We start from the raw sequence: 20,929 nt of genomic DNA, 5'->3' as shown, positions 1-20,929 counted from the left end.
ATTTTAAAAGGTGACAATTCTTAAATTCATCTGAGCTCCAAACTGTTAGTCCTAAAACTGTGTAGTTTCTCTCAGCATCATTAGGTATCAGTTTTTGGAAGTAAATTGTGAGATTTTCCTCTATCTATATATTAAGTTAGCTTACTTGAAGAAGGGAAGAGCTGTCAACATCCTGTTGATCTTGGTTGTGGTTGTGCTTGTGAAAGGTGAGTGGCCTGGAATATTTTGCTTACGGGTTCATGTGCAAAGGAGAAGACAAGAAGTGATATATCAAAACTTTAGTGCAAAACATGTTTTAAGCTGTGTCCAAGGAATCAGCCTGGTCAGCAGGTTTTGTAGCTCATACATCTGGATGACTTATCTTTGCAGTGGCTCAAGGCTTGCAGTACAAGTGGAGCACTTGTTTAGTTGTTTTAAGGCAAACAGTTTAATATTAAAAGAGATTTTCTGTTTTGCTGTATGCTGAATGCAGATATTATTTCATGGCTTGATAGTGTCTTTGGTGTGATAAACTTCAGATGAAATGCAAAAAATGTGTTTTAATATATTCTCCTAAACACTAGTTTAGCTCAGCAGCTTACAAATGAAAAAGGAAATGGCCCCTTCCCCTAAAGAGCTTATCTGCAAAATTAGGGAATATTATGGTATGTTTCCATGAAAATAATTTTTTATCTCTAGTCATAATGGATTTACAAAGTTGTCATTAGAATATTGGTGAGTTGCAGGCAATTTTCTAAAGTAGCAAAGAGCTGAAAGTAATATTGACACTAGCTGTTTTCTGATAGCTTAGCTGCTGTTTGGAAGTTTTGATTCTTGAGTTATGAATCCCAGAAATCATACCCATGTAGACTGCCAGATAAAAAAATAGAAATGAGAAGAGAGACTCTTGATACTGCAAATAAACTAATTTTGTGGAAAACAGGGCATTGTTAGCACACATCACGTGGTCAGCCAGTAATTATTACAACATCTTTGGTAGTTTGGGACACTCTTTCCTTTACACAGGTGTAGTGCTAAGTTCCTGACCGATATTTTTAGACATGAGAGTTAACATAATTACAATTTACATTTTTTAATTTCCTGAGGTTTATGAGTGCCAGTACATACCATTATCTACTAGAATGCTGCAGTTCTATCTTTATGAAAAGGATGCAAGACTGATGGGGCAGTTATAAGGCTAATAATGCATTTATAAATGTCGACTTCCATTTTTGGTATCTTTGCTCTGGAGACAATTCTAGCTAAATTGAATGCAGACTTTGAATGATGGCTTAACCAGAAATACCATAGCCTCCAGTGGAGGTGTGGGCAGTAACTGGTTGCTCCACAGCTCTTTGCTGTTTGGGGTTAAACTCTTAATCTCTTTGTTTGCCAGGCAACATTGGTCTGACCTGGAACTAGACTTTGAAAATTCATGCTGTCAGACATTGTGCATCAGATGGCTTCCTGATTTTTGTATGACTAAGGAGAAAAAAATGCATACGAATCTGTTTTCTCTAAGACTTTGCCTTTTGGAACAGAGGGAGGGGTGTACTTCTGGTAAACTGTGTATGATTTGTAGTCTCTTAATCTTTCAAGTGTTTATTAGCCTTCTGGGTCCAAATTACTGACATACTATTCAGTTGAAAGCCACCTAGCAGAGGGAATTTTTTCATAGTGCCTGTGTTGTTTTTGCTTTGTCAAACCTTTGTCAGAATTGTAGGGGCTTATGCATCGTATTCATACTGGCATCTGGAATGAGCTCCAAGAATGTTAAAGCGTTTTAAATGTGAAAGCTGTCTGCTAGAGCATGAGCTGCAGCTCTCCTCACTAACAGCCTCACAAGAATTTCCCAGTTCAGCATGATGTGCATTACTAGTATAAAACACACTAATTCTAAATATACACAGCAGCACTTGAAAAAAAAAAAGGTGTTTTCACTGGACTGATAGTATCTTCCTGTTGCCAGGCTTTCTGGTGCCAAATCACTGTTTGGTAATACCTGTTTATAGCTGTGTGGCAGTAGATTTTACTGCCTCTACAAGCCAAATAAATAAGTGTATGCTTTGACGAGTTAAATTTCCTTTGTTTAGCATAATTTTAATTTTCTAGGCTTGTGCAGAAATGGAGGAGCACCTCAACAGGGGTTTTGGAGGAAACAAAAGCTTTTAATAATGTGCACTCCTGATAAAATTTCTTCTAAGCCTTATATACATTCACTGTATTTTTGCATATACTGAGTCTAATTATATTTGTATCTACGTGACTAAGTCTCTGGAAAGTTTGAACAGTATTTTTAAAGAGTTCTCAATCCCTAGTTGGGATAAAATGATAGTAATATTTTGCAAAGCATCATTCAAGATGGTCTGATGCAGGATCTGTTCTTGCAGCTGTGGACAAAGTTTGTAGAATAAGTGCTTTGAAATTTAAAGTAATAAATCTGGAAAATGTATCTTTTGTGCAACAAGGCTGCTCCAAAGAGTAATTAATTTTTTTATATTGTTTGAACTTACAAAGTCAATTACTTTTTAAATTTTGCAACAGTCCTTTTCAAAATAAAATACAGGCATTTTTTGATACCCTTGTATTTTTAAAGTGCAAATTGGTCCAAGTACCTGTCCTTGAAAGTAAAATGTTATGACATGCCAAGATAATAGCATAATGTGTAGTCAGGAAGATTAGGTAATTGGGAGGCTATACAGAACTGTGTCTCATGCAATCTGGTTCTTCACAATTCTTTCAGAAATTAAAAGTCGGTAACATAAGCTATTACCCTTCCTGCTCTCCAAAATACGATGCGTCAGCTCAAGGTTGCAAATGTGATTGTGCAGAATAAACAGAGTCAGCTCATCTATCATTTATTTGATGAGCATCTGGACATAAAGAGGATGCAAACTGCTGATACAAATTCGTTAATAAATAGGACTTTAAGGATGCAGCAAAGGAGCAACTGGACAGCTTTTGAGGGCTAGAGTAGTAAAAATAGACTGTTCAGTACAATGTACAAGGTCATAGTCTGGGGGATGAATGAGGGTTGAATTTTAAGGGGGAACTTAGTCCATTAGTGCTGTTATTTGATAAAAACAGTTTCTGCTGTCCCAGAACAAGTCAATACAGTAACCAAGCATGGGAAATGTGGTCCTTAATTGTACCAGGGAGCTTATTTCTGTAGAAAAAGGAGGATATTGCAATAATTGTATGGGTCTTACCTGAACTAATACAGCCACTCTTTCTGCTGCTAAGGTTTGTATTTGATAACCCGTTTTCATTTTAAAGTATTAGCTGTGTCTCTTGCTCCAAACCCGTTTCTGATCTTATGTAGGTGAAAATGCCATCAGTATCTCTCCTGCAGTTTTCATATGCAATTCAAGGTCTATAAGACGTCATCAGCAAGGTGACACATTCTAATACTTTTTCTTAATTTGTCTTTAGCTGGCAACTGTAGGTGTATGTATAAGCCATTGTTGCTATTCTTCAATAAGTGAACACTATTCCCCAGTGTTTTACTAGTGTGTATTTTTTCGTTGTTAGAAATTCTGTGTTTCAGCATTAGGGTTTCAGCATTACCTGTTTTTTGTTCATTTGGGGTTTTTTTGTGATCAAAGCCAGTAAAAGAGAGAAATTAGCCAAGTATGAGAGACAGACACCATTAGTATGTATTTTGGGGTGTGTTATTAGTATTTTTCTCTCACTTTGAATAATGAAGCCAAAAAGGTGAAGAGGATTAGCAGAATGAAGTAGGTTCTTCAGAATGTCAGAGAGGGCTTTCTTGTTATTCCTTTTAGCACCCAAGGGGAAGGTGTTTGTGGGTTTCTTTTTAGTCCCAGTTATTTAGTTCCTTGTTATATTTATGTAAAAATCAGAAGATATTCCTGTAATAGATCTCTCCTGGTTTCACTCAATAGCTTTCTGATCAGCCGGAACAGTCCTTTGGCTGTGGCATGTTTACACTCCCAAGGCAGGGTTTGATAGATCCTACACAGCAGCTACAGATCTAATGAGTAAGCATCATCAATTGTGTGATGGATGGAAATTGCAGCAAGCTTTAAAAGGAATGATTGAAAAGCAAGACTGTGCTCTTGCAGCTCAGTTTGTTTTAAATAATATTGTAGTGGCATTTGCTTGAAGTGCACAAGAGCAAGAAACTGTATTTGTTGTTAAGTTGGTTTGAGGTGCCTTTAGACGACTGTATGATCTGCCTGGCTCACTGGACTGCAAATCTGCACGCTCCCCACCACACTTTCTGTTAGCAGCATCTGCCTTTAGGCCGAGTAAGAGATTCTAGCTCAGAGCCTTTTCTCACAGTTTGATTTGCTAGCTGAATATAAGCTGATTACAGCAACTGGCTTTCGACTCAATTTTTAGTTCGGTGAAAAAAAAGCGTCGAGCTTTTTTAATGAAGCAAAGTGAAGGTTGATGAAAGTGCAGCAAGTACCTTGAGCTAGATGGTAATCCACACACTGTCTGCTCCTGGGGCTCTGTGGCTGTCTTCAGTCTTAAACTGTAGCTGCTGCATGGACATGGGGAAGGAGAGGAGTCTACAGAGTTGTTCAACTCAGTAATGTCCTTGTCATGTTAAACCTGGTTTTTCCCAAACAAGCTTAACTCCAGTACTGAAGTAAGAAACTTCATAATTTTGATTATCAAGCAACACAAACAGTATTTTGATTTAAAAGTAAGAATATAAATTTTTCTTCTAATGAATATCTCATTTAGCAGTCCTGTGTATTCTGACACAAGAAACATAGTGGCTTTAATTTCAGCTAGACAGTTTAGGAAAACTTCCTACCCATTTGACCAAAAGCTACCATGATAGTCTCAGTGACTATATTATGTTAGAGTCCAGGTGTCTTCCAAGTGCATGAGAATTTGCACGGGGGCCAGATGTTCTGGCAAAAATACTATAATTTAGGAAGTGAAAAGAATAAATCTTATTAATTTTTAATTCCTATTCAGGTGTTTATTTCAATTTGTGAAAAATAAAATCTTGACATTGATAAGCCCTGAAAATAAAACTGCAAAATTTTCCCATATGTATATTGCCAAGTAGTTGTTGTCTCCCTAGTGCTCTCTCTACATAAGCCTTTTTGCTCTGAACTCTCTGCCAGGCTGCACTTCACAGATGATTTTGTCTCTATAAATAGCAGCAAAAAGAACTGAGTTAATGAACTAGCATTTTATAAAACCAAAGTATATTTCTGCACTGTGGATATCCAGCAACCTTAAATTGTGTCCACGACTGTGAGGTGTGTCTTCATTTCCTCAGGTTTTCCTCACACATTTAAACCCTATGATCTTAAGTATTGTAATGTGATAGCCAGAGGAACTGGTGTAGAAAAAAAGCAGGTGGAAAAAGTGCCTGGAATTTTCAGTGGATGACCAGAGCATGGTGTAATTACCCCATTGTGTTTTGGTGACATTTGCTTTTTCCAAAGTCAGATTCATGTGCTTGTACCACAATACTAGTCACACTGTTTCATCTAAAGGAAGACTTGGATTTCCATTGTGATTTTGACTTTAATGTTTAAAGTGGCTCTACTCCAAGCCATAATTTTTGTTAAAATGGATGTTGTTTTTTCTTTCCATCTGATTGAGAGCTTTGAGTATAAAGCTATATTTTCACTGGGAAAATTAATTGAAGAAAATATTCTTTTGAGTGTTAAGAAAATTTATAACATTGATTTAAGATAACCAATATTTTTATGTCATCAAAATATTTTGATTCTTGCTAGCATAGAAATAGGAATTAGATGGGTTTTTGTTGGTGGTGCTTTTTACTCTGGTTGCACAAGCAATTTCAGTAGTGTGACTTCAGTCATGAATTTAAAGTTTCAGCTGCCTGGGAGAAGGAAGTGCAAGACCTGCATTTTATGCTTAGTGTGCACCCGACATGATGCATTTAGATTAGCAGTAGTGCTTTGGTGAACATTATGACAGAAGTTTGTAAGTTACTTCATCTGCTATACGTAATCTATTTTGATTTTATTGTATTAAATATTTGGAAGTTTAGTTTACTTCTGTCTGCTTTGTAAATGGGACACAGGATAAAATGTTGCTTTTTGAAGGGCTGTTGGGTGGTCGGTGCATTCTGAAGTCTTTTGAAAAGAATTATCAGTACAGAATTTAATGTGCAGCAAGAATAAATATGTAAATAAATATCAATGGTGTATAATGTTCCATAATTTTTTTTCTGTGTTAAAAATACTTCCATGTCTCCTGAATTTTTAGCTGCAGCATGAGAAAGCTGAACTGGAGCAGCATTTAGAGCAGGAACAGGAATTTCAAGTGAACAAACTGATGAAGAAGATTAAGAAACTGGAAAATGATACCATTTCGAAGCAGCTCACCCTGGAGCAGGTAACTTCATATTTTTAGAATTACATGACTATAAACCAAAGGATTCCGAAAAAACCCGAAAATAATACACTTGTTTTTTTATAAGAAACTGGGCAATGACAAGAATATAGAAAAGTCAGTTTGACTTCCAAAGCAGTAAATCATTAACATAATTGATTATGAGAAAGTTTTATTCTTTTTTTTCTTGGCTACAACTTTTGGTAGCCTAACTGCAGGCCTTCATGGCTGCTGGACAACTGTGAGTTGTGTGAACACAGCCTTCCTGGAGGTCATGCATCTTGTTGCTGTTCATCATGTTCATCACTAGTGCATCACGCTGCTAGTGAGAGGGACTGTCAGTTCTGATAGCAGATAAGCAGAACAGTGAGTGGGGTGTGAGTGGGGGGTGTGTGGGTCTAGTTGAGCTCTAGGTCACCTTTTGGTGACAATGCAGACAGCCCAGAAAAATCTAGCTGTGAGATGTCAGCTGTGCATATGCTTAAAAAGATCTGAGATTTGCCTGTGTCTGACTCCCTTTTGCCCTAGACAGCCGTGAAGATTACAAAGGTAAAACACCACCTGTTTTGGTCCTATTTCCACTGGAACTTTAGACATTGGAGCTGCTCTTATGTCTAATTTTAGGCATGTGCATCAAAGCATCTCAGTGGTAGTAGGAGTCTTTTGACTTAAAAAGCAAACTGAGAAAACATACAGGCTTGTTTGAAGAACTTAGGTTTTCTGGCTTGTGGGAGTCAAATAATATGGGTGATGTAAATATAGCACATATTTCTGTGAATTTTTTTGCTATTCTCATCAGACGTGGGTCTTTTTTGTGGCTGGTAATACGAGTTTCTACCAGGTTTGCATGACTCTGATTTCTGTTGACAGTGTGGATAAATAATGAATATTTTAATGATGAAATGTGTTTTCTTGATTCTTATGCTAACACTCTATATAGAGAGATCTATGAAACAAATTGAAAAACAGAAAGGTAGGAAAATGTAGTTTCCAGCGGATCCTTAACCAGTATGGAAACATGGGAGTGAAGTAATTCTCTTAGCCACAAGGTGGTGGTGGCGGCCACTTAATAAAAATGCGAAGTACGCTTTCATGTTGAGCTGGTTGAGTTTTTGAAATGGTAATGGTATTTATTTTCCTGTCATTGTCCTGGGCGGACAGACTTGTGAAATTATAAAATTTGAAACTTGTTGCTACATTTGAATGTCAACAATAGATTGTTCAAAAAGCACGGCTGGTTATATGTGAATTGCTTATATTTTGTTGATATGAAGTCTTTTTTTCAAATATCTGACTTTGAAAACTTATTTTTAATGAAGATGTTAAATTTATCTGTTAGTCTTAGAGATGCCACATGTATTTAGATGTAATGCAATGTATACCTTTGTTTTCTATTGCAGTAAGGTATAGCAAATCCCATTCCTTTGAACTTTGGCATGCTTTCTTCTCTTGCACATATTAAAAAAAAAAAAAAAAAAAGCTTATTATGCTAATTAACCAGCTGAAGCAACAGCCTTTGGGGCATGTGCTGTACCTAGGAATAAGCAACCAAAATTGTGAGCGGACCAATGTTACCTGTAACGTACACACAGGGAATTAAGGAAGAGAGTTGCCACAATACTACAATATAACCTTTAGGAGACCTGCTAAACAGGGCTTGGAAGGAGTACTTCAGCAATGCTTGGAACACAGTCTAGGGCTGTGTTACTAGATCTGCCACTGTAACCAGTGGGCAGATAGTTACAACGTGCATCCACTCAACTATTATTTTTAAAGTATGGAACATGAATTACCTATGCTTGGTGTCCTTCCTTTGCTTTCTCTCATCTGAGCTGCTTAGGCTATAGGCAATTAGTAGGTAGCCAGTTTGCATCAGTGATGGATGCACAGAATGTTATTCCTAAATTAAAAATTAGGTTGGATCTTAGGGTTCAAATGTGACCTGACTTAATTTTCTGAAGTCAGCTTGAAGTGACAGAACATTCTTCTCTGAAGAATGATGAAGAAATTTATGACATGTGACTATTTCATTAAGTGAATGTCTCAGTTCTGAGTAATGTTCTGAGTTATAATTCAGTGGTTTGATAAGAAATAAATAGCAGTTGGTTTTCTCCTACAGAGGCCAGGTTTGTGCAGTCTTGCTGTTACTCTTTTTAATTGCTTTTCTATTTCATACAGTACAATGAGTAACTGGAAGTGATGCAGTTAAGAGATGAGAAATAAGAACTAAACTGTTAATAATAATCTCCTATCTGCTTCTTTGAAAGGAGAATAACATGATGTGTGAAATCTTCTGGGAAGATATTCTTGGAGAGCAGCAAAGAATTAAAGTTACAAACAGGGAGGGGCGATGACATGAGAAAGAAGTGAAATTTGTTATAGTGGGCTTAGGCAGATATGATACTCAATGTTCATTGATTTGGAAGATCTCATTTTCAGGAGATCTCATGCTGGCTAGTAAGTTGGCAAGAAGACTGAAGAGGTGGTAATCCAGAAATACACAGGCAATGGATATTTTAGCTGCATTTGAAGTAAAGTTTTGCATGAAGGAGAAGGAGATGACAAAAAAAACACCATTGCATGGTGAAGAAGGTTAGATTTTTCTCCTACTCTGAAGGGTAGGTTAACATAAAAAAAAAAGGCAGTACTTCCTTGTTTTCCCTTTTATGATGGTAAAAATTAAATTGTGTTTTATTGGAGTGTAACTTTGAACCCATTTAGAATGACGCTAGTATTGACAGAGGTGCTGCTTTGTTCTTGAGATACAATCCCATCCTGCTTACTTTTAGAGTATTGTCACATTCCTAACAAATGAATTGACTACAGTTAAACTGCATTTCAAAGTACATCTCTACCTAGCACAAAAGAAATATACCTAGTCTCTGAATTCACAGCTCCAGTCAGAGTGCTGCAGTTGCAGCACAATTGAACCTTCTGTAGGTTCAATTAAAGATGCTAATTCTCAAAGCTGTTATGTCCTGACACTGGAAGGAACTGGGACAACAGTCAAAATCAGTAAAGGAATATACTTGTTTCCAGTGTGTTTTCATATTGCTGGGAATGTGGAGTTTCAGATCTGAGTTTCAGATCTCTGTTTTACAACCCTGTTTCTTTGGTGCTTCATCAGAGCACGTCTGTCAGGCTTCAGGGTACAACACAAGGCTCCTTTCTATGTTGTTGCTGATTATTTGACTTTTCCATTGTGCATGCTCACCTACAGGCAGATTTCTAACTAATGGACTCTGCTGCCTTGGTGATGGTTGCTATAATACTAAATGCAATCTTAATTTTTTCAAATCCAAGATTATAAATAGCTTTCTCTGTCTTTGAATTCCATCTTATTGTTACCATTAAATGAAACAGATTTATTTTCACCAGTAGGTTTTTGTGGGTTTGTTTGGTGCTAGGTCAATAACATAGTTATTGTAAAAAGACTGTGTCAGAGCAGGTGAGTCTAAACCATGGTGCATTGAAGTGATGCAAAAAGCATTGCTGCAGAAGCAATGATCCGCAGTCAAACCTTTTTTCTCGTGTTTATATAGACAGCTATGCAGTGTAGTGGAGGGGTGTGTGTTGGTCATGTAGAAGCACAATATGCAGATCCACGGAAAGTTTTGTGTACTTTATTCCCTCTTAACTGTCAGCCCCAAGCATTGGCCAGACTGGCTAATGAGCAGTGCCCAAAGGCAAAGTGCCCTGTATCGCCTGGGCTGAGCCCTTTGCCTGTGTACCACTCCAGCTTCTGCTGGTGTGGGGAGGGAAGTATCAGTCAAGATCCAAATTCTCATCCCTCATGTGGGACCGAAGCATGTTGCTCCTTACTTCTCTTTTATTGAAATCAACTGTTAAATATACATCTGGAATCTCAGACGTGGAAAGCTTTATTAAACAGCTTCTTTTTCTATTTGCATTTCCTATTACTCATCAATATATACCTATTTTCACTTACAATAACTAAGTCCTCTAAGCTTTAAAGAAGAAAGTTATGCATTCATTAAACTTGCACTGTTCCCTGAAGTGCTTAAGTTTAAATTTTATTTGGGTATCTCAATATTAATTTAGTATTAATTAGCATATTAATAGCTCAGTATTAATTTAGCACAGAGTCTGTACAGATTATTGTAAAAGCACTTCACTCAGTGATGCAGTAAATGTGTGAGGAGGTCAGTTCAGAAGATTGTTTTCAGTCTTTCCGTGTTGTAATGTGGGATTATTTGCCCATCAGGAAATTTTGAGAGTTAACTAAAGCATGTCTGGGAAAAACTCAACATTATTTTCCACCTGAAAAGGTGTTTATCTGTTCCCATTTGTTTCATTATTGCAAACTCAAGAGTTCAACTTCCAGTGTTACTGGATAGGATCAGCTGTGCCTCTTAGTATTCTAGTGTATTGTTATCAATATCTGTATTGTGTTTGTGCTGAAATACTAAAACCAGATTTCTTAATGTGTGATTCCACATTATATCTGCTTTTATTAGCTTGTAGTAGAATCTAGAATGTTTGTTCACGCAGGCAGTGAATGGGAATAAAGTCAACTTAAGCGCTTACTTTTGTAAAGCCTTTGCTAAGACAGAAGTACACTTGTTTCTGCCAGTAAGGGAGGATACAATAGCACTTGAGGCACTTCACATGATTTTTTCTTTACTGGTTTTGTTGCATCACTGATTTGTCTTAACACATGGCAAACGTGGCTTCTGTTCGATTTTTGGCTTACTTAACTGGGGTTCTTTCACTAACAGAAGTCTAACAGTTTTCAAAAGAATGAATGCTGGTGTAGTGGACAGTAAAATTCACTTTGAACTTCAGAGACACATGAAGTAGGAGGTGTCTTTGGATAGGCTTGTCATGTCATCAGTGACCGTGTGTCCAGGTTCCAAGTTCCTCCTTACCTTGCTGGAGGTCTCTTGCCGGAGACATGAAGTTCTACGAGAAAAAATTCTGTTAAGGAGATGACAACTGTGCAACTCCTGAATCTCTTGATTTTTCATTGGCTCTGTGACCAGTGTGTTGTGCCTAACTTGTCTATTCCTCACCTTCTCCTTGCTGTCATAGAGCATAACGTAAAGTGGTGGTGTTACATGAATTATGTTCCCTGTTGACAGTTCCTTGCAAAAAATGTGTTTCCATCATTTTCATGGATTGTTTTTCCTTTCCAGCTAAGACGTGAGAAGATTGACCTTGAAAATACTTTGGAACAAGAACAAGAGGCACTAGTGAATCGTCTCTGGAAGAGGATGGATAAGCTTGAAGCAGAAAAACGGTTTGTCATGTTGCAGTGTGTTTGTTACTGTGGGAGAGACATCATTTAGTACTAATGGTCTGGATTAAATATGCTAATGTCTGTCTCATAAGAGTTGTTTAATCTGTGAAAACCTGGGAGTTAAAGCAGTTGTAAAGCTCCTTGTTTACATGAGGCTGCAACCCTTGATTGCTTCAAGTACATGAAGATAAATAGTGTAAGAAGTGACCTGGAAAAGCTTAAAGGATTTAGCTGAATTTTTTCAACTGCTGATAGACTCTTTTTAAAGCTTCTGGTTCGGGGTTAGCTTTATATTGGTGGCCTGGAGAAAATAATGTGGTATTTTAGTGTATTTATTATACGAAAAGCTCTTGGGTTTTGCCTGTTGGCTTGAAGAAGACTTCAGCATTTTTCTCAGTGATGTGCGTTCATGTCATTGAGACTTCCCACTGCTGCTTCAGTAGAAGTTATGACAGTGCAATTTTGTATTCTTTTGAAAGCTAAGATTAAAAATATGTATTAAAGCTGCTCTGTCTTTAACACCGTATTACAAGAACTGTTTTGGGGGTGAGTACAGTAGAAGATATTATGTTTAAGGACAGTTGTGTTAGTGTGACTGACTGAGGCCTCAGAAAACATCTGAGCCTAGGTGAACTGCAGGCTTTGCAGTTTTGTTTTGTGGAGCCCTGCTGTATGGAAGGTGTTCTGAAGTGCTACATGTGATTTCAACAGTGGTAAATCCATAGTGGCACACACCTTTGGTAGTATTTTTGTGCATCTTGGATTTAAAGCCTTCTTTAAGCCAAACCATATGGGTTTCATATATTTCAGACTGTGCCTTCTAATGGGGAGCTGTGGTGTGCTCAGACTCTGCTTTAGGACCTCTCTGTGTGTTACATGTGGATATTGGGCCATGCAAAGAGTGGTACTTGCTTGCTGCTGTCCCTGCTCTTCAGGGCAGAGTTGGATCTGGCCAAGCAGCGTGTTTGTAGTGAAGAACAGTTTCATGCTTTCAGGCTGAAAAACGTGATGTGTTAATTCCAAAACCCATAGTTTAGAACATTTAACATCTACCATATGCTTATTTCATCAGACAATTTCATTACTCCTGAATTTACAGTCAGTTATTTAAGATATTTGAAATCTTGACTACATAGAATACCTTTCTGATGTAAAAAAACACAGAAAAAGCTTATTTCACCAAAGACATACTTTACTCATCTTTTCATCTTAAATATGTGTTCTCCCTCCAAGAACATAAATGTAAAAACTCGTAAGAGATGAAATGAATTTGCTTAGAAATTATTCTGTGGAATAATTAGCAATTGAATATAAAACTGAGATAACAATATATCGTCCAGAATTTGTTTTTCCTGAACTGTATGAAGAAATATTTGGGGATGTCTGTCTGAGTATTTTAGAAAATCCATCTCAACTTGGACAACATATGTTACCTGTTTTATTTTGATTCAAAAGAGAAAGCACTATAAATCCTCCCAAAGTTCCCTCCCCAAAACCAGTAGTTAAAATAAATCTTACATACCTATCAGAATCCTTGCAGTGGCTTTCTGAGGGATTTAAGAAATTTTCCTTTTGCTAAAATTCAACATAAAATTTAAACTGTTTTTCATACAGAATTTTGCAGGAGAAACTAGACCAGCCAGTATCTGCTCCACCATCACCCAGAGACATATCAATGGAGATAGATTCTCCAGAAAATATGATGAGACATATCAGATTTTTAAAGAATGAAGTGGAGAGGCTAAAGAAACAACTGAGGGCTGCACAGCTACAGCGTGAGTAAACAACTTGTTTTAAATCTTTTAAAGTTTGTGTAATGTAACATTATAAAAATCTTGTATGTATATCTTCATATATGTAAAATATAGTTTCATGACTTTGAATATAAGGTAGAAGTGGAAAAAATAGAACAAGTTTGGATTAAAACATTTTCATAATTGCAGTATTATTGCTCATTGATACTTACTCTGCAATTTGGTGGAGTTTTTTTAGCTTTACTTGAAGGGTCTCTGGAAGAATGAACAAATATTTCTTGAATATATGTATGCCAGAAAAAAATACTGCATTTTTCTTTTTCTTAAATTTTTTTGGTCTTTTTCAGAGGCTTAGCAGCATTTCAATATACAGATTCTTCAAAACATAATTAAAGCCTGCTTTGTAGGAGTCTTGTCATAAATTAAGAGTTGATTAACAGCTGGCAAAATAAAGTTCAGTTGTATGTAAGAATTTCACTTGTTTAAGATTGTGGCTACCTTTTGTTTGTAGCTGTGTTAGACTAATTGTTCAGGCAGCTATTTGACTTCACAGTATAGTAGAACAGTTACTCTTACTTTGTTCTTACCTATGTAAGATTGCTTTGAAGTGGACAGAAGACAGAGTTGTATAGAAGTCTGTGTGTGTCTGTTGTGAAAAGTGTCATGGACCCTTGGCCAGAAGTGGAAAGCCTCCTTTTGCCTTGCCCTTCGGCTCTGAGCTCATGGTCTCCCATGGCAGGAAGGTTTGCTTGCCCTTTCCTTTGATCTTTGCAATGGCAATCCTTCATTCCCTTATGCCAAGTTTAAAATTTCTATCCAAGGTTCATCAGTTATGCCTTTTTTGATAGTACAGTTTCTAGTCAGTAGCGCTGTACTTCCTTTGATAGGTAAGTAGGTACTTAACCATGCAGACAGAAAAATTTGGGTGGGTGGGAAGCAGGCAGTATTCTCCCCCTGTAGTGTGCTGGTTTTGGCAGGCTAACTGGAATGTTTCAACCCCTGTTTAGAGAAATAGCTTGCCAAAGACAGCAGCCTTCCTAAAGACAGATGATGGGAGAAAGCTTTTGTGCAGAGAGGCCTTGGGCACAAGTTTGTGGTATTAATAATCTGCATCAGTTAAAAGAAAATAAGGGCTGCCAGTCTTCCAATACTTGCCAGTTCTTCACTGCAGCCTTTATTTTCTGAACTTCAGAACGAGAACAAGGCCTTAAAGTACTCTTTGTGCAAATGGAGTCTAATTAATTTAATTTAAAGTATTTGATATTAAGTGGTTTATCTTTGAATTGCTGTGGTTTAGTGTAAAAATTTAGAAGCACTTAAAGTAAAATTCATGTTGCAAATGAGCTCTAGGTTTAAAAGTACTCTTTCCCTTCGTGAACAGATGAACAGAGCTGCACTATGAATAGCAATACCAATAGAAAGGGTGGGTGTGCTGCAGCAGCCTACAAGCAGAAGATGAAATTGAAATAGAGTTTCCAGATTGGTGTTTGCAATATGTGGTCATTAAAAATATTTTAGTATTTGATTTTATGACTCCAAATAGCCTGTGATACCAGCCTGTTTTAAGTGATGTTTGCTGAACTTGTTTAGAATAGCAAATTCATGTTGCCCTTTGATGTAAAGAGTAAACCACTTCTTTGCTTTTAATATTGGTATGTGTTCTGCTGGCCAATCTCTATGAGAAAATGTGTAATTGAAGGAATGCTATTGCATACATATAAGGTACCAATCTAATGTAAGTTTCAGTGTTTGGGATTTCAGAACTTTTTTTGTGCTTCCTTCTTTGAAATGGAAATACACCTTTAAAATGATTTCTTCGATGTGTTGCAGTAAAATATTTGTAAATGTGAAAAAGATTTCAGTGGAGCAGGAATCATTCCGTTTCTTCTTTTGGTTTTATTATTTTCTCCAATACTTTTTTCCTTCCTTTTCAGATTAGTCTAAGGAAATATATAAAACTTTCCCTGCTTTTTACTTTTTATTTCCAAAATTGCTGTCTGCTAGATATGTATTTTAGTAGATACTGTTCTGAAATATGCTAAGAATTAATGATTTAGAGACAGGAATTTTGAGTGATCCATCCTGAGCATTTTCTACAACCTTATTCTTGAAATACTGGAGTAAAATTAGGTACAACATCTTTGCCTTTCTGTGAATATAATAATGCTAACAAAATTCTGGATTTCAGATTCGGAGAAGATGGCACAATATTTAGAAGAGGAGAGACATATGAGAGAAGAAAACTTGAGACTTCAAAGAAAATTGCAGAGGGAAATGGAACGTAGGGAAGCACTCTGCAGGCAACTGTCAGAAAGTGAATCCAGCTTAGAGATGGATGATGAAAGGTTTGTCTTTTCTAGCTATCCAGATATGTTGGCATTGAACTATTGATACGTATATTCAATATTATAGAATAAGCTTTTACAGAAATAATGTGTATTTGGGTTTAGTATATGTATCAAATTTTGGCATGATCCAGGAATTTCTTCAGTAGCATTGTATTAGACTTGTGTAAAAAAATGCATTAATTTCAACAGTGAAAAAGAAAATATTTCTATCTCAAGATTGCCTAGGGTCTGATAATGTATATTGAAATAAATGTAGCTGTGGAGTTAAGATTCAGGGTAATTTGATCATAGTACCTTTGTTTTGCCACTAAATTGGTAACTGTAAGGAATTCTGTGAGGTAGGAATAGTGTCCTTACTTGGGCTAATTTGCCCTTTACAGAAAGAACAATGTGTTTAGCCAAACAGAAGGGGATACTGGATAAAGCCTTAGAGTGGAAGCATTTCCAGAACTGTTGGTTGTTCTTGATATCAAAACCATACCACCCTTGATTTTTTTTTCCTCTACTGCAAGCTGTCTTGCTTGCACTGACCTTACAGATAGTCTTGAGTTTTTATGGTTTTATATGATGCCTTTTAGTGTTTTCTCACATCATAGTCGTATGTCAGTGTTGTATCTTGAAAGAGGATTTTAAGTACACTGAATAAAACATTTCTTATCAAATGCTCATTATTGTATTGTTTGAAATCATTTTGGATTTATAGTGGTCCTTTGAAAAAAATGAAAAAGTTACCCTGTGCTGTGTATTCTGATACGGAGACATTTCTTCTTGAGTCAACAGTATATTTTATTATAAGCCATCATTTACCAGAAACAAAGAATCAGATATTTTGTTTCAAGGACCACCCCTAAAGTTCAAGGTAGTGTTTTCATGTTAATGAACTACTAGGACACTGACATAGATTGCTGTAACATCTGGTATTGATATATAGTGAATGCTATGGAAATTAAATTGTTAGAAACAAAGAATTCTCATGTTTGAATCTACTTTTATTAGCCTAATGTTTTCTGCCAGTATTTACATCCTAATGGAAATATAGCTTATGTGGATTACCTGTATTAATCCAAACATGTAGAGTATCCTAACAGTTTTTTTGTCGACCAGTTGTAGGTAGTCATAATGAATAAAATTGAATTAAAACTGATTAACTATTTTGTACATCCAAGAAATTTCATTGTCACGTTGATTTTTCTTGGCACTGCAAAGGCATGACAGAATTGCTCCAAAACAGGCATTTGCAGTGCAAGTGTACAAAGTAAAGGGAAGGACAAAACAGGCACTAGAGTGGTTAGTCTTAGGAGAACTGTGTAGACAAAATAATTGGGAAACTACACACAGTAGTGATTTTAAAATGTAAATTTTGTCAGCTTACTAAAAGTGGTGGTGGTGATGGATCAGATATCCAGGTTTTTCAGTTCCATTCTGTTAGCTGATGATAGTTATTTTTTTGTAGATAGGCTGGGTGAACGTGCTTTACTGAGTGCAAAAGACACAGCTCTCCCAAAACTTCCTCCTGACCAGTAGCAGCTTTGTGCTCTCAGTCTGCCATCTTGTTCACTGGACTAGTTAAGAGAAATACTTGAAACCAGGGAGCATACTAATGATGTGTTGCTATTCCCTATCACCTGATCCAGATACTAGGATGACTTACAGAAAATTGTATTTTTGTAGAATAAAAGAAGATGAAATTCAAAGACCACTGCTTTGCTGTAAAACACTTGCTGTCTGCTTTACAGGTTGCTGTGTGTTGCAGAGGTAGCCTAGTCAGTTGAATTTCACTAATCTTGCCACTGGCAGTTTTTTAGAAAAATTTGTTGTTCTCTGTTGCATCTACTTTTAGTACCTGATCTACCCAAATTTAAACCAACTTGGATATCACTACAGGGTACTGTGTTAGCCCTTGTGGCTTAGTAACTCTGAATATCCAGGTTACAAATCAGTAAGATGCAGTATTAAAAAATGTTTCAAGTAGTTTATGAACTGGTTCACAGACCTCACAAGTCTGTGAACAAGAGTTTTTTTTAGTGCTCCTCTATGTTGTTTGTTTTTTTTTTTCTGTGATCTGGAAATAATTGTAGTTACTAAGAATTTCTGAGAACACAGTGGTAGAAGGGGAGACAAATAAGAGTCAAAGGGCTGTTAGCTAATTTTGCCTGATGCTTTCTTGTGTCTAGTAAGGAAACACAGCTAAATGTAATAATATGAACCCAGGTGCACTGATTTGCAATCATATGTGCAGGAGAATGTGAGCAGCTGAACCTTTAATCTAGACAATAACTGAAAAATCTTAAGCGGGGAGTGCATAAGCAAGTCAACCTGAAAACCGCCAGCCTTGTGCAGTGGAAAAAATACATAAAATTACTTCTGAGATATCAACACTAAGTGGCAAGTAGGAGCAGTTGGCATGATTTTTATCTCCTTTTGAATAGCACGTGATGGTTTTGAAAAAGCTTCACTGTGTTCACTGAGTAAAGTACAAATAAATACAACTAAAATTATTACAGGTAGGGGAAAATGCGTTGCCTTATGTTCTAATCTGTTCAGTTTAGCACAGAGAATTGTAGGAGGTGTCTTGTAACACAGTCTGTAAGTATCTTCAGTGAGAGAAAGTCCTGGATTCAAAATGACTCTCTGTTCCAGTGGCAAAAGACATGATGAGCAAATGGCTCGATGTTGAGACCAGAGGGGTTCAAGGACAAAACAGGGCATGTTTTTAACTTTGAGGCTGATCAGCTGTTGGAACAAATTATCAATACTTTAATTACTTTTCCCCACCCTTTTCCTGATTTTTGATTAGTGCTGAATGCCTTTCTGGAAGATACACTCCAGCCAGACAAGTATTGAGTTCAATGTAGAAATGATGTGTGGTGTGCAAGAATATAGTATGTATCAGATTGACATGGTTTAGGCCTCTGGCTTTAATATGTACTTTTCTAATCCTATGCAACTTGTACAGTTCTAACTGTAAATGACTAACATAAATCCAGTTATTTCCATTGAAAGTTAAGCCAGTGTCTGAGCTTTCAGCAATGACAAGAGTTCCTGTCATGACTTTCTAAAGGTGACTGGTCCTTCATTAATCTAATGTGATTCTTATGGGAATTGAGAAAACCACAGTGAAGCATTTAAAAATATGGCACATTTTAAAAGGTTTGATCTAATTATTCTTTACCTTTTTTTGTTAGATATTTTAATGAGATGTCTGCACAAGGATTAAGACCTCGCACTGTGTCCAGTCCTATCCCTTATACACCCTCACCAAGTTCTAGCAGACCTATATCACCTGGTAAATATTTAACCCAGTTTCTAAAATTATTGTATGCATCACATAATAACATGCCCTATTAATATATTTAGGTCAGCAGCCTTTCAAAGCTAGTCTGGAGAAAAAAAAAATCATAATAAATGAAAGAATAGTTTTGCCTTAGATGTCTTCTTGTGCAGCATGATATTTGAATGGTTCTATTTTACATTGTGAGCAGATATTAATGGTCAGTTAAATTGCTATCGCTTTGAAATTTCCTTATTTCTCTCTCATTTTCTGTCTTACTGTCTCTTCCTCCTCCCTGCTCCCCACTCCATAGAAGTTGCCCAACAGGATGCATAGTTCAAACAAATTTCTAGAGTTTGATGATGAACTAGGCTGCTATTATGCTCTGAATCAAAGCTTCGTACAGAAGTCTAATCTTGAACGTGTTGGAAAAAAGTCCATTTCTCTTAGTGGAGAAATGGCTTTTGTACTTCTGCTATTTTTTTGTTGTAAAACAGTAACTGTAAAATTAAGAATTCCTGTCTCCCAATAACTTGGTATAACCTTCTCTGAGTTATTAATTACCAAATTATATATTTCAAGTCAAAGGACACACATTTGTGTTACTGACATATTTATTGACTGAAATTTAAAGTCCCTTAAAACTGCACTTGGACATTCATTAGAAGTTGTTGGCTGTGGATGTTACGTGGCAATCACAAAGTCACTTGTACATAACAAAGTTAATCCTGCACGCTCTGCTTTCCCAAATTCATCTTTAGAACCTGTTGGACAGAGTTACAGTAAGGGCAAATGAGATGTGCTCTATTATCAACACATTCTGTAGGATGGGATCGAGATATTTCATTACACAGGTCTGCTAGAACATATAAAATGCTTTTTTGTTTTTCATTTTTAAGACTGACTTCAGTTTCTTTAGTTTTTCAGAAGGACTCAAAATAGTTTTCATCCAGGTGTTGCAAAAGGAGTAAGCGTGTGTGGAACTAGCTATGACCATAAGCCATGTTTCAGTGTTAGAGATGAGCATTAGGATAGAGTTTTTCAAGAGGTTTTCTGGCTTCTGAAATGAGCCGAATCAGTTGACATTCAGTGTTGTGCAAGGTATGTTACCAAAAAAAGGATACGTGTTTTCTTATCCTTTTCCTGTAACTGGGTGTACAGAAACATACTCATGCTAACAACAGTTCTGGAGTAACTACTTGTTCCCTATAACCATTCCTTGTTCCCTGTGGACTTCATCAGTAGCTGCTGTAAGAGTGCTGTGTTCTCATGGGAATTATGTCAGGCAGGGGATGGTGAAACAGTCTGAAGCACAGTTAAAAATAGCACAGCTGAAATGATTGTTCCTGACAGAGTTCACAATTTTGGTAATGTTGGTACAGTAGATGTTCCAGACTAGCACTTCTGCACAGGCATCTCCATTACTCTCCTTCACATCTGATAAATTAATATCCACAGTTGGGAAGACTTCAGGAAAATAGAAGCAGCAGTTTGTTAGAGATATGAGATCAATAAAGAATTTCGTACAGCTGTCTGTTGTTTATATGAATGCAGTGATGGATGAAAACAAATAGTTTTTGAAAGTACTTTATATCTCAAGTAGTATGGTATGACACTGTCAAAAGTACCAGCACAGAATAATAGAACAGTTATATTTTGTGTCAAGTAATTGTATGACTTGATGTGTTTCATTTGGGAAATTATGTTTGGATTTGTAGAAATGTTGTCCACTGACAACAGAAACATAATTTGAAACCAGTTAGAAATCCAATAGTCTCATATGGATTAAACAAGTCAGGTTTAAGGGATCAGAATCTGACTCTTGAATCCCAGAGCCTTTTGTGCTTGTGTCTTGAGATGCTGCTTTTGAGGACTCTTTCAAGCTGAGATGCTACTGAGATTTCCAGCAGTCCATGGAACTTTGAGGATTGTGGAAGTATTGTTACTCCAGGCAGTTGAGGGT

General features: G+C 36.6%; 1 protein-coding gene across 1 annotated transcript in view; it reads left to right on the top strand.

Moving 5' to 3' along the window:
• CCDC6 (coiled-coil domain containing 6) overlaps positions 1 to 20,929 on the top strand; it is a 52,198-nt gene that overhangs the window by 21,637 nt on the left and 9,632 nt on the right. Inside the window, exons 3-7 of the mRNA XM_051618195.1 lie at positions 6,208 to 6,336; positions 11,490 to 11,593; positions 13,208 to 13,368; positions 15,536 to 15,692; positions 18,881 to 18,981. Coding sequence (XP_051474155.1) covers positions 6,208 to 6,336; positions 11,490 to 11,593; positions 13,208 to 13,368; positions 15,536 to 15,692; positions 18,881 to 18,981 — 652 coding nt within the window. The remainder of the gene's footprint in view (positions 1 to 6,207; positions 6,337 to 11,489; positions 11,594 to 13,207; positions 13,369 to 15,535; positions 15,693 to 18,880; positions 18,982 to 20,929) is intronic.

This window comes from Apus apus, chromosome 4 (assembly GCF_020740795.1).
Source record: "Apus apus isolate bApuApu2 chromosome 4, bApuApu2.pri.cur, whole genome shotgun sequence".
Taxonomy (NCBI): Eukaryota; Metazoa; Chordata; class Aves; order Apodiformes; family Apodidae; genus Apus; species Apus apus.
This window is presented reverse-complemented; position numbering and strand designations above follow the sequence as displayed.